The sequence below is a fragment of the Poecilia formosa genome, unplaced genomic scaffold (assembly GCF_000485575.1).
Source record: "Poecilia formosa unplaced genomic scaffold, Poecilia_formosa-5.1.2 Scaffold379, whole genome shotgun sequence".
NCBI lineage: Eukaryota > Metazoa > Chordata > Actinopteri > Cyprinodontiformes > Poeciliidae > Poecilia > Poecilia formosa.
Genome location: NW_006800318.1, coordinates 577,985 through 595,124, shown reverse-complemented (window position 1 = coordinate 595,124; position 17,140 = coordinate 577,985). Strand labels below are relative to the sequence as shown.

Here is a 17,140-nt window from a genome sequence, read left to right as displayed (position 1 = left end):
TTAGAATATCAGAATAAAGGGGCCAGAGTAAAAATTCAGGTTGCTCTTTTCAGTAGAGCTGAGCGATATGGCTGAAAAATAAAATATCAGATTCTTTTCACACCAGATTCGAAAGCATGAAGTTTGTGATTTCTGTGACAAATTGTGGTAAAATATTGGTCTATGGAGGCAGAATCAGAAACTTGTGAGCGTTTTCTGGGGGATGCTGGTGTTGCTTTGGTCCGGTTGGAGCGAGCAAACTGAGAAACGCTGACCAGGTGTTGTTTCCAGAAAGACAGAAAACCGGTGGAGAAAAAAAAACGCCGCCTCTTCCTCTCAGCGCGCAATTACAGACCATGCCGAGGAATCCAGAGCCCTCCCCTCCCCCTTGGAGTGTGAAGAGGAGGAGGAAGGTGGCAATCATGGATGAGAGGGAGGAAAAGATGACAAAGAAAGGGAGGAAGGAGCTAATGAAGGAGAGGAAGCACACAATGGAGAGCAGAGATGAAGGAGTGTTTTGTGTGTGTGTGAGGCGAGGTTTTTGATTGGCCGAGGCCGGCGAAAGAAGACTGGAACAGAGGAGGAGAGGAAGGCTGCAGAGAATACAAAGAGCAAGTGTGTCAGAGAGAGTGTGTGTGAGGCATCCAGAGGTGTGTGTGTGTGTGTGTGTGAGAGAGAGTGTGTGTGTGAGTGTGTGAGTGCAGCAGCAAGCAAAAAGCCAAGAGGAGGAGGAGGAAACCTGATCCCACTCCCTCTCCCCGTCTGCCTGTGTGGAGCTGCGCTCATCGTCCTCAGCATCGCTGCTAGCTTAGCCCGGCCCAGTTTGGACCCGGTTTGGACCCGCGGCGCGCCGGGATGGAGCGGTTCCTGGCCCTGCTGCGCCTCCTGAGCCGGAGGCGGCGAGGGAGGCGGTACCGGGCGGACGACGACTACCAGGAAGGCTACGAAGACGTTTACTACTACACCAGCAAGTACAACACACACCTTCTGAGTGAGTGCTGCAGGCAGGGCAGCTTATCAACAGATTATCACTGCTGAAGGGGCTCCAAGCTGGGGCTGGAGTCCTCCTCAGAGGACGCCGGGGGGTTTGAAACGGCCCGGCTGGGCGCAGGGAGCAGGTGCACGCGAGGTTCCCTTCGATTTGACTTTAAAATGAGGTGAAAATACGAGCGCGTGGCGGCTTCTCCATTATAGATGAAGGTCTTTTCTCAGTTACGGCACACACGCCCGCTCAGGTGTCCAGGTGGCTTGTTGGTAATAACAAGGCAGGAAGTGTTTACAGGAGGAAGGAATGTGGGAAATTCACATAATTCCAGGTTTCTGTTGCGTTTAAATCCGGCTGAACTTCAACAGGCGTTGCAGGAATCCTCTTCTTAGCTTTTATTTACAGATCAGACTTCTCCTGGTGGATTTATCGTGATTAATCTAATTTAGTAATCGATTAATCGTTAGCTGGAGCATACACTCTAAAAAAGAACATTTGCTGAAAGAACACAGCATGTTTTTCTCTGTGTCTAAGAAAAATTAGTAAAAAACAGGAGAAAACCTGCGACTGCAGCTGCTGTGTATTTTCTTTATCTTAGCGCTGAAGCGATTAATCGGATTAATCGTGATGATTTGATTATTGAAATAGCAAATTTAGTAATTGATTAATCATGAACTGGTATTCTTTAGAAATTAAAGTTTATTGATCTTTGAGAGAAACTGGATGTTGTTGGTTGATGTGAATCTTTAGTTTGGAACAATTTATAGCGAAAATCTTTGTAAAAAGCCATTTTTAAGCATTATGGCTTAAAAATTAATCTTTTCAATGATTTCTTTGTTTTCTAAAAAATAAATTACAAATGAGAGAGAATATGTTTAAAAAGTGTTTTTTATTTCAGTCATCCCTTCTGTGAGTTGCACGTCGCAGGATTTTGGTGTAATTATAACAACTTAGCCAAAATATTAGCAGAAAAAAGATGCAATTTTACCAGAAGAAATCTTAAAATTATGTGAAAAAATGTTTTTTTCTGTAAGAAGAAAGAAGTGTAGTTCTTTCTTCAAAATACTCAGTAATTTTTACGAAAGTTTCAAAGTGTTTCCTTATGTTTAAAATCAACGTTTAGCTTCTCAAGATGCTCAATATTTTACTTTTTGGTTATTTTTGGAGATCTCATGAAGTTGCCACTTTATTCTCATATTATTTTAACTGTTTTGTCGTACGACTGTTAATGGAAATAAAAAATGTAGCCTGACCTTCATGTTCAGTTCAAAGTGTAAAGCATGCTTGTCAAACAAGATGGCCGCCCTGAGCAAGGAGTACATTGGTGAAAGAAAAATCCCAGTTTTCCAAAAATTCAATCTTCCAAAACCAAAAATTTGTTTAATAGATAAAATCAGTTTAATGCTCAACCCTAGCAGACTTCAATAAAAAATATTTTCCATCTTCAGACTTTCCAATGGACCAGCCCTGTTAAAATCTTTATTCTCTCGTCTTTAGCTTCAGTTTAAATTTGACCGTTTTCAGGCGTTTACCTCATTAACAACCCAAACGCTTTTATTTCTAACACGGCCGAGTCTGACAAAGCTGAGCTGTCTTCCATCCGTCCCTGAATAAATTTACAAATCAGGCCTCTGCAGATCTGATGCCGTCAGATCAGACCGGATCTGTTGCTAAAAAGGTGGCAGGGCGTGGCGCTTTCAGCCTGACCCTGCAGGTTTTTACGTTTTTAGACTCTGATTTACCCTCTGAGGCCAGTTTTAGATCTAAATATACCAACCAAATCAATCTATTGACGTGATAATGTTCAGACTTGCTTTAGGCACCTGGGGCATCAAAAGAAGGCCATTTGCTTAAAGAACAACAGACAAAAAGCAGCAATTAAGCTAAAACTGTACAGAAATATATAAATATTGCATTTAAAATACAAAACTCTGGACTCCTAAAGTGGTAGTTTAGCTTCACCTGGTTTAAAAAAAATCTTATTTAAAATTTGAAATCTGGCTCTCTCTCGCTCTTTCACAGCCTGAATGAAACACGCATATTGGATATAACAGTTTTCTCAAGTTTATTTCTGAATAGTGTGACAGATGTGATACATCTCATCGTAGTGTCAGAGTTGGATGCTAATATTTGGTTGGATGGAGTGTCCCTGGAGAAGATGCCCAGAATGCTGAAGGTACTGGTGAAAAAATGGGATTTATTGCACCTGTTATTGTGCAGCCTTGATGAAAATGGCAAAGAGGTTGTAATACAGTTACAGCTTCCATAGTTTGATTCGTTCTACTGATTTTTTAGGTGGTTTATGGTCTGGAAATGATGGAGAAACGTTAAAATATGAAGTTTCATTCCAATTTCCGGCCTTTAAAGGATGGGAATTTTTAAAAAAGCACCAACATATTTGCTCCTGGATGATTAGAGAGGATATTTAGTGTTTGATTTCCTGCAGCTGATTTTCATGGGTGAACCCCGGTTCCCGTCGCCGTCTGCAAGCCTTCAGAGAAACTGCCGACTGGACTTTTCCAAACTGATTAACGATTCTGTTTGGCCGCTTCTCGCTGGTTTTCCCCCAAAGAAGATTCAACAAACAACTCTGAGTGTGAATTTAATCGCCTAAAACATGAGATCTGAGCATGTTTACATGCTGAGATTTACTGCTGAACTTTGACCCTGCTTTGGGAATGTACAGTTTGTGTTTGTTTGTGTTGCAGAGCTGCCAAAAGGCATTTCTCGAAGCCATCGTCCGACTCAGGGTGTGTTGTGGTCATTGCAGCGTGTGATTGTATTTGAAAGCGATTTATGGCTGGTTGACTGACTAACCCGGAGACAAACACAGAAACTCTCCTCAGACCTGCTTTGTTGGGGCTTTACTCCCTGATTTAATGTGCAGCGGCTCTGTTAACCTGCTTTACTAACATTAACGTGACGATCAGTGATACTCGGGATTTTACCTCTTTCCCCCTCAGGAGTCACATTTCTATTCAAAGGGGAGATGTGTTTATGTGCCAGGCTCGTTTTTACAAATCTAAGCATTAGTTTAATCATTACTGTATGAACACATGAATCCATTTCTGACAAATATTAGAAACAAAATGTATGCAGACTAAGTGATCAACGTCTCAGGTAGAAGTTGGGACTGATATAAAATTTACATTTATGTGCAAAAAGTAATTTTTAGGAATTTATATCAGTTATAACAGTTATAGATAACATTATAATCTATTATTTATCAAAGGACATAAAAAATAATTTTCTGAAATGAGCAAAACAAAGTAGTATATCACAGGATTTACCAGAGTGGAGAAGGAGACATTTCTTTGCTCATTTCTTTAGAGGTCCCACCACAGTTAACAGTCTAGACTTTGACTAGGCCATTGGAGCACCTTGATTCTTCTCTGCTTACTCCCTGAATCAATCTTGGACAGATTGTCTCATGCTTGACAATCAACCAGCAGCAAAAAATAAATATTTATTTTGAAATCTTGAAGCTAACTACGCAGCTCCAGCCTAAATATTTAGTTAGCGAGCTAAACTTTAGTTTGAATCCAACCTAAATGTTTAGTTGGCAAGCTAAATATTTAGCTTTATGCTAAATATTTAGCTTCATTCTAACTAAAAGTGGCTTTTATAATTGAATGGTAACTGTATGGCTTTGGGAAATCAAGCCCCATTTTTCCTTATTTCAGACTAAATAACCCAAATTATTGCTGTTAATTTTTGACTGTGTAGCTTTACAAACGGCGCCCCCTACATCTTTATTTATTATGCTATATTAATAAATATTATCTTGAACGTTTTCACATTTCGTAATGTTACACCAACAGACTGCAGTGTGTTTTATTGGGACTTTTTGTGCCAGAGCAACACAAAAGTCGCTCATAAACATGAAATGAGGGATAAATCTTTGCAGTTTGTGGTGCAACATGACAAAATGTCAGACTTTGAACTTCTCAGATTAAATGTTTCCCCCTCAGATCTGTTGATGACGAGCAGCTTTCTAATATTTTTAGTAGTCGCTGTCACCTGCCTCACCTTCCTCTCCGACCGCTCCGTGATCTCATTATGTGCAGAAATATTTTGATGCATACATTAACACACAGAGAAAGTGACTGTTGGGTGATCCAGAGCTCAGAGCGGTGCAGCCGTCATGTGTGATGCGAAGGCTGCTGACATAGAAAATGTGCTAATTAATGCCTTAAATCGGCGCTCGGTTAACATCTCTGCGTCCAATGTGACGGAGATGGAGGATCAGGAAGCTCTGCTGCGTCTGATTGTTCCTGTTTGGAGGAAACAAATCTGTTAAAAGCAGGAACATCTTTGTTTTTATCCCTTCCTGGCTGCCATTAGCAGACCCATCATGAAGTGTTCGCCTACATGTTTTTTTCCATGTGTGAATGTGTTAGACTCCCCTCGACTCCGCCGGCTCCCAGGCCCACGTCCGCCTCTCGTCCGTCAGCTGCCGTTGGCGCCGAGCCGCTCCGTCCGGAGGCGGCGTTCTTCTCCCGATTATCTTCACAGCCCATGAACACACACGAGCGAGCGGCGGAAAGTAGAGCAGAAATCCACGCAATTAATTAATCTGCAGGCCTCTCAGGATTCACTGCACTTTCCCCTCATTATTTGGATTTGATGTTTAATTAGTTCTTTTAAATTAAAGAACAACTTCCTCATTTTTCCCCCTCCGATTCCCTTCAGACAGTTGCCAGTTCATTAGGTACATCTGGCTCTGAGTGATGCAACAAACCCGGCGTTTCCATATTTCTACTGCTCAGGACATCCTGCTAGTTTCTGTCCTTGCTGCTGTTTTACTCTCTTAATCTGCAGCTTCATATTTTACTCTCATGGCTGGGAAAATTGGTCAATGTGACGCTTTGAATAATTTCTTCTTAGTTTGAGCAAAACTTTCTGTTTGAAACAACTTTCTCTATAATCTGTGTTGAAACTCCAGGACTGCTGAAATTCCTCACCACATCTTTAGTTCGCTTTAATCCAACTCTGGTTCGTTTGTTGATGCAAACTTTGCAAACCTCGGTCTCTGTTCAGTTAAAGTGAACTCTGGTGCGATTTCAATGTCATCGCCAATACTGCTCCAAAAGCAGGAAGTGGAGAACATTGCAAGGCATTCTGGGTAAATACAACCACAGCAAACTAGCTAGTATTAGCAAAAGAAATGACTTGTGGTCTTTAGCCAAAGACAAGAGAGAAGTCCTACAAATGCTAACATCCATTTTTGTTTATATTTCACAAAGGAAGTAGAGCTCAGTGTCTTCAGAGGTTTTTGTATTCTTTCCTTCAGTGGTTCTAGGTGCAGCGCCCCTACAGGCCAGGAGGGGAACAGGTTGCTCAAAGGGTTTAGTTGTTTTGACTCAGTGCAGTGTGATAGAGAACCACAGCAGCTGGAAGTAGAACAAATGTTGCAGTTTTGGTCCCAGATTGAACCGAGTCTAACGGACCAGCTAAAGCTAGTTGTCTTTTGCTTTTTAAGTTGCCTTCATTCCACGTATGGCACAGGTTGGTCGGTGCTGTTTGGTACGTTATTTTACGGTCCGGCGTATTCAGGAGAGCGTTCCCACTGCCAGCTGGACCCAAAATCGATTTAGACACCAATACATATTTCCCATATGACGTCACACTTCTGTGAGCTTTGTATTTGATGCTTTGAGCTGCGCTTGCCTACCAAGATGGCGGTCAATTTTGTGGACTCTGAAGACGGAGTACCCAGAGGGATTCAAACCCAGGACCTTTTTGCTTTAGGGCAACAATGCAAACAACTTGGATTCTTTGCCATGTTTTGTTTTTTTTATTCTTACTCCACCTGGAAAAGCCGGAAGCAGAGTTCTGGTTCTGGTCGGACTTAGTGTGTCGCGGCTGCAGCCCATCTGGACCGCCTCTCACATGAGCCGGTCCATCGGACCGAGACTATTCTCTCTAATTAAGGGGTGGCACGTCTCTTCTTCTTCTTCCCGTCACAGCAGCGGCGTTATTAACACCCAGTTTATGTGCGCACACAGAAGAAGATGTCATGGTGACTCAAAGCCTCGTGTTCACACACACACACGCACGGACACACACACGTACACACACACGCGCGCACACACACACACATGCACGGACACACACACACATACTGATTTTGTTTTGAAATGCCAGCAGCTGTGATGATAATCTGGAATGTGTGTGTGTGTGTGTGTGTGTCTGTGTGTGTGTGTGTGTATGTGCGTGTACGTGTGTGTGCGTGCGTAAGTGTGTGTGTGTGTGTGTGAGAGAGAGAGAGAGTTCTGCTTTCATCTGTAAAATCACTCTTTTGTACGTCGCGGGGTCGCTCTCGCCCCTCAATTATTCATTGGCCTGTTTCCATGGTAACCGCTGTGGCCGCATGCGTGTGTTCGGCAGCAGCGGGACGGGCTTCATCAGCTCGCGACGGTGTATTATTACAGGTGAGGTGCGTTCAGGGACGTCCGTAAAGTTGGGCACTCAGCAGCAGGACCTTTCTGCACTGGAACTGGTTGGTTTGGATCGATGCTGAATCTGGTTCTGTTTTCTTTTGGTTCTACTTCCTGTATCTCTTTTCTTGGTTCTGATTCTTCAGATTTTGAAAACTTTTACCAGTTCAAGTCGCAATATCGGCTTATCTTGGCCCGGTTTCTCGGTTCTGCTGGATAAATCCACCTTCTGATTTATGATACAACGAGTTATGTTCATTAGCTGGTTCTGGTTTATTAGCTGGTTCTGGTTTGTTAGCTGGTTCTGGTTCGTTAGCTGGTTCTGGTTCATTAGCTGGTTCTGGTTCATTAGCTGGTTCTGGTTTGTTAGCTGGTTCTGGTTTGTTAGCTGGTTCTGGTTCGCTAGCTGGTTCTGCCCCAGTTTGTTGGATTTTAACAGATTTCTTTCATTTTATCCTGTTTAAATTCTTTGGACTTTTCAGAACCAGTGTTATAGATAAGAGCTGGTTCTGCTTTTAGACTCTTCCCTTAGTTCTGATGGGTTTGCTTCTTTATGTAGAGGGTTCTGGTTCTGGAGGAACACTGTGATCCATGTAGTTTTGCTTCTTCTGGTTCAGAATCCCAGAGTCCAGTTCTATCTGGGTTCTGGTTCTGATGGGTTTATGGATCTCAGCTGGTTCTTCTTAATTTCTGTTGTTAACAGTTTTACTGGTACTGATCCAAGATACATTCGATGGTTCTTCTGAGTCCGGTTCTGTCTGGATTTCTCTGATCTGCTCAGCTGGTTCTGAGTTGTTGGGTTTAGCTCGGATTGAACCCCATTGCTTGAAGGTTTCAGAACCATTGTAGGATAGGACGGGTTCTGTTTGGTTTGGACCTCTACTGAGCCCGGATGTTTCTTGTTGTTGGACATTTGTTGGGTTCTAAGTGTTCTGGTTCTGTTTCAAAGTGCCCTGGGATCTTTTTTGTCATATTATTTGATTTGGGTCTGGGTTCTGTGTGGTTCTGTCTGGCAGTCTGGTTCTGAAACTCCACAGTGGTTCTCATCTAACTGGTTCTGGTTTCTGTTGGGTTTTATTGATTTAAACTGGTTGTGAATGGTTTGGGTTTTTTATATTTTATCCTCTTGGTTCTGGTTCTGGTTCTGGCTTTAGATTATTTAGAGTTTCTGGTTTCGGTTCTGATTGATTTGGGTCTTTGCTTTGATTAATCTGCTTCTCACAGGTTCTGGTTTTAAATATTTTCTAAATTAATCTAGTTGGAGTTGGTTCTGCTGATTCAGAACCATTTGTCTGGTTCCGGCTGGATCTTTAAGAACTTTTGTCAGACCCAGTTCTGACTGGTCTGATGGTTAATCGGATAGAACTTCCTGTGATTCTGCTTTTGGGCTCATATTTCCTCCACATTTCTCTGGTTCTTGGCGTGTTATACTTCCTCCACCATCTTTGGTTCTGTTTGGTCCTTGTACCTCTAAATCCTGGTTCTGTTCCTCATGCTCCAGTTCTGAACGGGTTTGGTAATTTCTCCAGAATCTCATTCTTTAAGCTGTAATCTCTCTGCCCTTCTTCAGGTTCTGATTTTATGTTGCTCTTTCTATAATTTCTGACTTTTTTGGAGCCAAATACTGAGATTAAATATTACTGGAAGTTAAAAAAAAGTAAAAAAAAAAGTTTGGTTTAAAGATAAATGATAGGGCTGTAGCTACAAGCTGCGATGCTGCCGTGTCACCATTAGGAGACGTAACAGTCTCAAAGTGAATGTGATTGTAAATCTGACCAGCAGGGGGCAGCAGACATCAGATTCTGAGACATTAGAAGTCTTTGTTGGACTGAGGATGATGATGCTGGTGGGGAGACACGGACTGAGGAAGGCTCACAGAGAGAGAGAGAGAGAGCGGTTATAGTAAAATATCACAGATTATACCTTTAATACACAATGACTGACGTTAATCTGCTGTAATCTGCTGCTGGAACACTGACCTACATGTCTGTCCACTACCTACTGCAGGACACGCCCCCTTATCAGCTGCCGGCCAATCACCTGGCACACAGCGCAGGAGGTGAGTTCTGATTGGTCCGCACAGCGTCAGGAGTTAAACCACTGCGGCCTCCAGAACCGGACCGTTTAATTAGTCTGGGTCAATTTAATAATTGATTTTATCGGATTTGTTGTGAATAATGCTGCTCATTTTGAATGTTTAATCTGTTTCTGCTGATGTGTCGTCTCTCTTTTCATTTTGTGGTTAAATTAAACATGGAATAAATACTTATTATTGTAATAAATATTAATTAAGTAGAAAATCAGTCATTTTCTTCTGAGGGTTCAGAGGCACTCACAGTAAAAATTGAATTTTTTAAATAAAAAAATAAATGAATAAAAATAAAATTAAAATAATAAAAGTAGAACATTTATCACAGAACTCTGAAAATTATTTTGGTTTATAACAAAAACAGTAAATTTCATCCATCCATCCATACATCCAGATGCTCAGTCCAGTGGTCAGAAACAGCAGCCTCCCTCCTCCTCATCTTCCTCCTCTTCATCCTCCAATCTGCGCAGACTCTTCCTCCCCCTCCCCCTCTCCTCCCTCTCTTCCCCTCTGGCTGATTCTTTTTATTTTTTATCTGAGAGCTTCACATCTGCAGCGCTCTCCGCCTCCCTCTCCCGCCTTCGATGACAGTTTCGGTTTGAGGAGCTCCTCCGTCTCTCAGCCTCTCGCAGAGGAAGAGGAGGAGGAGGAAGAGTAGTATTTCCCATTTTTCCTGTCTTTCTTTCCCGTTCTTCATCGGCGGCGGCTGCACCTGCATGGCGCTCGGGGGGGAGGCGACGCTCGGCTCGGCTTCACTATGATCGCCGTGTCGTTTAAGTGTCGCTGCCAGATCCTGCGTAGGGTGAACAAAGGTAGAGACAGCGTGTGTGTGTGTGTGTGTGTGTGCGTGCGTGTGTGTGCGTGTGTGTGTGTGCGTGTGTGTGTGTGTTACCATGCAACATACATGCTGCATGTTGGTTGTGTGTCTCTGGTGGCAAACTGCTGACATTGAACATGAAGAGAGGAGAAGGGGTTATTGGGGATTACAGCCAGCTGTGTGTATGTGTGGGTGTGCGTGTGTGTGTGTGTGTACATGTGTGTGTTAAACGATCTCCTGATGGATCCATCCAGTTGATGGCTGCAGGTTGCTGCGGCTCCGGGCAGCGTCTTATTATCCAGGATCTAATATTCATGTGTGAACAGGAAGCAGAGCAGGCAGGCGATGGCTGGTTGGTTGTTTCTGATCAGATTCTCCGTCTTTCAGTCCGGGTTGAAGCTTCAGGTGTTTCTTGGCTGCTTCTTTTTTTTTTTTTTTCCTTTTCATCGCTGTGACACAACTTTCAGGGCGAAACTGTGAGCTCGAGTTTTTTTCTCTCCTGTCAGAAAGAGTTTGTGTCACGCTGAAATATTATTCTCTGAGATTAAAGTCAAACTTCTCGTACTCGACTCTTCAGGTCCAGCTCAAAGCCTCGACTCTTACACTAACTGTGCTCAGTCCAGTTGCATTAAATTCTAGTTTGTTTGCCTCCCAAGTCCGGTTCTTTTGGGGAGGTGTTTATACGCAGTCGAAGTTTGGTCCACTTACAAACCTAGGATGTTGTCATACCTGGTAGTCTGGTAGACTCGGTTCGATTGGGACCAAAACTGCAACATTTATTACATTTTCAGCTGCTGTGGTTCTCTTTCACATCTACCAAATTAAATGAACACGCTGTTCCCCTCCTCACCTGTGGGGGTGCTGCACCAAGAACCTGTGAAGGAAATGACATGAAAACCTATGAAGACGACACTGTCCTCAACTTTCTTCTATACAAAATGTACACAAAAATGGAGTGGCGTCAGATTTCAGCAGTTAGAGTATTTTGCTTTTGTCTTTTGTAAAAACGTACATCGCATTTTTCCTGCTAGCTCTAGCCTAGCGCGTTTGTTTTGGTTGTATTTACCCACAATGCCCTGCAGTTTAGTCCTCTTTCTGCTCTGGTCTGTTTGGTGTTTACATATGCATTTGAACCATAACAGGACTACAACGCTTGGCATTCTGGGTATATACTACCTAACAAACCTGTGAGGCTAGCGCTAGTGGGAGACATCGCTTGTGGTTTTTAGCCAAAGATGAAAGAACAACTGCTAAAAAACGTGGAAAGCATTTTTCTTTGCATGTTGTGAAGAAAGAAGTTGAGCTTCTTTGGTTTTCGTGTTGTTTCTTTCAGTAGTTCTTGGTTCAGCGCCCCCACAGGCGAGGAGGGGAACAGCTTTTTCAAAGGATTCAGTTGGTTTGACTCAGTGTAGTGATAAAGAGAACCACAGTAGCTGGAAATGTAACGTGTTGCAATTTTTAACCCCAATCAAACCAAGTTAGGTGGAAAAACCCTAAATTGTTCAAATTTGACGTGTTTTTCTCTCAGACCTGGCTAAGACAGGATAATTTACCTGACTTAACAGCCAAAAATAGCTCTTCTTTCAACCGTTTGCTTTCTTAAAATGTCAAATTAAACATCAACATGACAGGAAACATGCATCATTCATCAAACCCTTCAGGGAGTCAAAGCCTTGACTTTTGCTGAAAAATGAGTCAGTTTTTGCTGTATGCAGCCAGGAATCTGTCCTTGGAGGTTCACATGTCGTCCGGCTTCTTTTTACATGAAATTATCAATATTTTAAAGAGATAGCAGTCTGTTTAACTGTAAACCTCCAGGTTCCAATGTTAGGAGCGCTGTCCTGGGATCTTTGTTGAATTTGTCATTATTAAGGTTTAAACCTTAATAATGGTTTAAACCTTTATTAAAACCCTTATTATTATTATTAAGGTTTATTAAGGTTTAAACCTTAATAATGGTTTATATAGCCGTCATATAGGGAGACATGTCTGTAAATCCTAAGATTTACAGACATTCACTTTATTGTCTAAAATAAATAAATATGTTGTATAATGTGAAAGAATTATCTTGAGAGACTTGACAATCCAGCACCGTACAGAGTGATTTAAGAGCTCTTGTTGGGGAGCACAGTCCACTAACGTTAAACTTTAGTGACTAAAAACTTTAATTTGAAGCTTGATTTCTGTCAAAACTCAGCTAGACGTTGCTCTAACTGATTCAGACTTTCCATTTTTCTAAATAACAGTTTGAACAGAATACTTTTTTTTAGCAAGCCACAAGATTACTATTCAACTTCCTCTCTTCTCAACATAAAAGTTGAGCAAAGTTCACGTTTAACTCGTGTGTTTAGCTGCGTTACGTTAATGTCGCTGTCATATTGTTACTCTACTAAGATGCTGAAATGTTAACTTCAGTCACACATTCTCTCCTTATTGTTGCTATTTTTTTTTGCTAAAAATGAAAAGTAGGAACATTTATTTTTATTTTTGTTGTAATTTTAGAGGCTTGTTTTTTTCCATATCAAATGTAAACAAACTCCTTTTTAATTTCTCTGATTTTATGACTTGTGCTTCTCCTCATGTTTCGGTTGATATGTTTTTTTTTATCTGCCTTTTCTTTTCATTTCTGCTTCTTCCTCTTGTTTACACAGTTCAAAAGTTAGCTGGTTCAATGTCATGGTTTACTGGGACGTTACAGATTCAATTGAATTATCATTATACAACCAGGATTGTGCTGCAGCCTCACAGACGAGGTGAAAACAACATCCAAATTAGGTCTGAATGACTAAATCCTGAACAAACAGCAACAGTGTTGGAACAAAACATTTTTGTCAGTTGGAGTTTATTTCAGGACACTTTCTGCTCTGTTTGCTATGTGTACTTTTGATTTTTTATTTGTTTTTTACATCAAATAATGAATCAGTGGAGAAATAAAAATAGTACTGAGTTGCTATTGGATGTAAAATGTAAAAAATTAGCTTTTCTTCCTCTGACAACATTAGTAAAATCAAACATTTCTCATCTGGGCTGTAAGTATACAAGTAAGGTGCAGCGTAAATATTTTTTTAATTACAAATTTTTCCTACGGATTATCATCCTGTTTTTGGTAGAAAAAGAGAAAATAGAAAAACGAGCAGCCATTGTACAGTGCATACTGCAGTAAATCCTTCTAACCAAACATGCTGGAATTCTGGCGGGGTTGCTAGGCAATGGGCGAAACTCTGGCGGGGTTGCTAGGTAACATTGCAGTACCTGCAGACTCTTCCATGATAATTTAACAAAAAATCTCGCAGCATGACTCTAATACTTTGTCGTTCAACTCAGAAGGGTTGATTGAAATAAAATCGACTTTTTGAAAATATTTTCTCTGTTGTTTTAGAAAAGAAACCCATTTAATTGGATCTTATATGGAAAAAAAAATCTGGGATTTTATTTTTAAGCCATATTCCCAGACAGGTAATTTATTGGATTAATGTTTTGTATTCACAAATTAACAAGAACACCTGATCTGAATGTGCTTTCCTTTTGTTATCTATATTTAGATGTCTGTAAAAAAAAAACTAATATTTAACCTTTTGAACAGCAGATGGTTTATTGGATTACATGAGCCGCATCCTCCGTGTCCCAGCAGCAGAACCAGACTGGAAACCAGAACCTCGTCTGCCTAAAATCCGTTGAGACTCTGACTTTGGCTCCGCTCTTCCCCTCTTCTTCCTTTTTAATTACGGGAATCACAGCAAACACTTGAACAAGTTGGACTCCGTCCTCCACTCCAAGCCCCAGGACTCCCAGGATCAAGCTGGGGAATAACTTTCATCATTTTTGCCTCCATTTGAAGTTTCGCAGCTCTTTTTATGTGGCTCAGTAGGTTTCCTCTCGCAGCCAAACATCTTGACTCGGTGGTTTTTAAAGCAGCACCTCTTAACGTCTGAATTTAACCCTCGGAGAAAAGCTTTGTCTCCGCCACAGCGGCTGCTCCTTCGGTTCGCCTGTGTGTTTTAAACGGCTTTGAATGAGTCTATAATAAGGTACGGAGCGTCAGTGTGTCGCTGTATTCCTCTGAGGATATTAAATATACAACTGAAAACACAGCTCAGCTTTGAAACCCCACATAGTAGCTGCAGGACAAGAGTAATGAATGTAAATGCAAATATTGTTTATTTTTAATAAGCAGCAAGCCTTAGATCATCGGTACGGGACATTTTTAAAGACATTTAGGGATATAATGAGGTAAATTATTACATTATGCATTCCCAAAATGAAAACCAGGTCCTGAGAAGGTGTTATCCAGTCAGTTTCTGCCAGCACCGATCAGTTTATAGCCATCGATCTGTACAGGGACCCCCTGCTGCTTCACCACAGGATGAAGGGAATCACTCAGAACAACCGTATCGATCTGCAGGCGCTGTGAGGAGACCTTCGTCAAAACAACAGACTGACCTGAGCTGTTTGTTACACCTGTTATCTGAAGCTCTCTTAAGGTCTGAGCTTTGACTGGGATGATTTGACACCTCAATTCTTTTTATTCTTGTTTGTCCATTTGTTCAGCCCTGCTTGGACAAATGGGCTCATTTAAATCTAGATTACTATGCAGAGTTTGTACAGGTGATCGATTATTCTTTTGAACATGTTAGGGTAGGTGTATGGCCTATACAAAACATGTTCGGTAGATTTTTTGCATGATAATGAGATTTTTGTCTCTTCAGTTCTGTCCTGTTTTAGGGACTCATCACTTTAAATCCAAATAAACTCAACATTTCAAACAGATGCGCATTTATACAACCGTACATCTTTAAAAAGCATCAGTAGCGCCTCATGCACAACCAACCGGAGTGCAGCAAGTGGTTTCTGGATGGCAAGTCAACAATAAAACACTTGACTTTTCCAGCAGCCGTTGTACAACACATGCAGCAGTTAAACCAGCTGACCAAATATGCTGGAGCTCTGCTTTGGTTGCTAGGTAACAGTCAGAACTCTGCCTGGGTTCCTAAGGTACGGGCAGTGCCTGCTGATTTGTTACATTACATTCCAGAGGTTTTTGAAACAACTCATTTTCCAGACGCCAAAAAACATGAACTCATTGTAGAATTACTAATAAAAGTCAACTGGATCCTCAAAATCTAAAATACATCAGGAAATCTTTATTCTGTTTGTAAAAACACAAAATCAATGAGTCAAACTAAGACTAGGTTGTTATTTGACTTTGGTTACAGAAGTACGGACTCCCTTTAAACGCGTTTAAAGATCATTTGCTGCTACTTTCCCTCATGTAGTGACGGCTAGGGTTGGTTTTCACTCCCTGCTCCTGCTTTTGGGTTTCATTTCTTCTGAATAAGTAATGAGATGGTGTGAAGTGTCATGTTTTGTTGCTGTTCACCTGATTTTAGGATGTCCTGACGCAACAAACATCGCTTGTTTATATTTTAGCATCACTGGAAATGCAAATTTAATCCTCAGTCTCAGTGAATTTACGTCAGCATTTCATCCAAAGCCTTTATTTGAGCCTTATGCAGTATTATACAGAGCATGTTGAGTACATAGTAGTGTCGCTGAGCACAGAAAAGGCTGGATGCTGCTGCCCTACATCTGAAAGAGGAGGAGGAGGCTCGGCTTTCATCTTCACTTAGATATGGTCTGAATGTGAGTGTGTGTGTTACAAGTCTACTGGGGACCAAAAGCTGAAACAATCACATTCAGGGGATTCAATTTGGAGAGCGAAATAAATACAATCCTGAAATTTTATCAGAAGACGTAGTTTTAGGGTCAGAAACCATCTTCAGTGCAAGCTGAACCTCCAGGATAGCAGGGTCCTCACAATGGCTGCAAAACATTGAAGTGTTTCCACAATCTCATTTTGCTTCTGAGCCGGGCTGCTGGAACCGAACAGAGCCGATCCAGATCAGATTAGAATAAATTACAGCCCAACAGGAAGCCAAAATATAATAACGCCAAAGTAAAGAGCGAGATGAAACAGAAAGAGCTCGACGGAAAACTTTTGGTTATTTTGGTGTTTTCTTTTAATAATCTGAGATTCTAACTGGATTAAAACTCATAATTAAATCAAACCATCAGTCTATATTTACTGACAGTTTTTTTATCTTAAACTTTTGTTTTACTCATTAAAAAAGATAAACATAAAAAAATAGTTTTCTAGACAAGTAAAAAGTCTATTGTTGTCTGTGTTGATAAATTGTCTAAATATGTTATTTAGGGTAATATCTATATGTTTCTGTGTGAATTGTGATATTTTTTGCACATTTATTTAGTTTTGCAATATTTTTGCCTAAGACCGTCTCAGTGCTGCCCTCTTTTGGTCGGATGGTGGCTACTGCAGTTGAACTGTTGTACCTGTTACAACAGACTGATGAAAAACAAAACACTTGTCTTGCATACAGCTGTAGAACCATGCTGGAATTCTGCTGTGGTTGCTAGGTAACGGGCGGAACTCTGCTTGGGTTGCTAAGTAACGGTGCAGTGCGCTGGAATGTGACTTAACAGTTGGGAGGTTTTTGAAATGACTCCTTTTCCAGACACCAAAAAGATGGCTTGGTGTTTTTTTAAGCACTTTGGTTGTTTTTAGAAGCAGCAGAAACAAAAAAGGAAGTACAAAAATTAGCAAAATGTCAATTTTCCATAATAATTCCCGCTTAAATGAATGGCTGGAGCTTGAAAATCAGTTTAAGGAACTGATGAAACAGAAAGTTTTTTTTTTTTCCCCCAGAATGATTTAAGATTTGTTTAAAACTACCCAGTAGTTGTTGGTGGGACGTCTGAAGCGAAATAAAACCAGACAGAAGTGTTGTTGTTCTGAATCCAGCTGATTGGAGTTT

General features: G+C 41.1%; 1 protein-coding gene and 1 long non-coding RNA gene across 12 annotated transcripts in view; one reads left to right on the top strand and one right to left on the bottom strand.

Moving 5' to 3' along the window:
* The window catches only part of LOC107833406 (uncharacterized), a 21,708-nt gene extending 4,601 nt beyond the window's left edge, over positions 1 to 17,107 (bottom strand). Inside the window, exons 1-2 of the long non-coding RNA XR_001659154.1 lie at positions 17,098 to 17,107; positions 3,790 to 3,800 (exon numbers count right to left, since the gene is read on the bottom strand). This is a non-coding gene — a long non-coding RNA (uncharacterized LOC107833406). The remainder of the gene's footprint in view (positions 1 to 3,789; positions 3,801 to 17,097) is intronic.
* grip1 (glutamate receptor interacting protein 1) overlaps positions 1 to 17,140 on the top strand; it is a 57,202-nt gene that overhangs the window by 16,263 nt on the left and 23,799 nt on the right. For 3 of the 11 annotated variants that reach the window (XM_016662590.1, XM_016662587.1, XM_016662585.1), the window contains exon 1: positions 10,027 to 10,305. The exons of 1 other annotated variant lie outside the window; for it this stretch is intronic. In XM_016662590.1, the coding sequence (XP_016518076.1) occupies positions 10,251 to 10,305 (55 nt within the window). In that variant the 5' untranslated portion in view covers positions 10,027 to 10,250. Of the gene's footprint in view, positions 1 to 406; positions 971 to 10,026; positions 10,306 to 17,140 lie in introns of those variants that run through there. 7 more of the 11 variants (XM_016662591.1, XM_016662588.1, XM_016662589.1 and 4 more) reach the window with 4 other exon arrangements.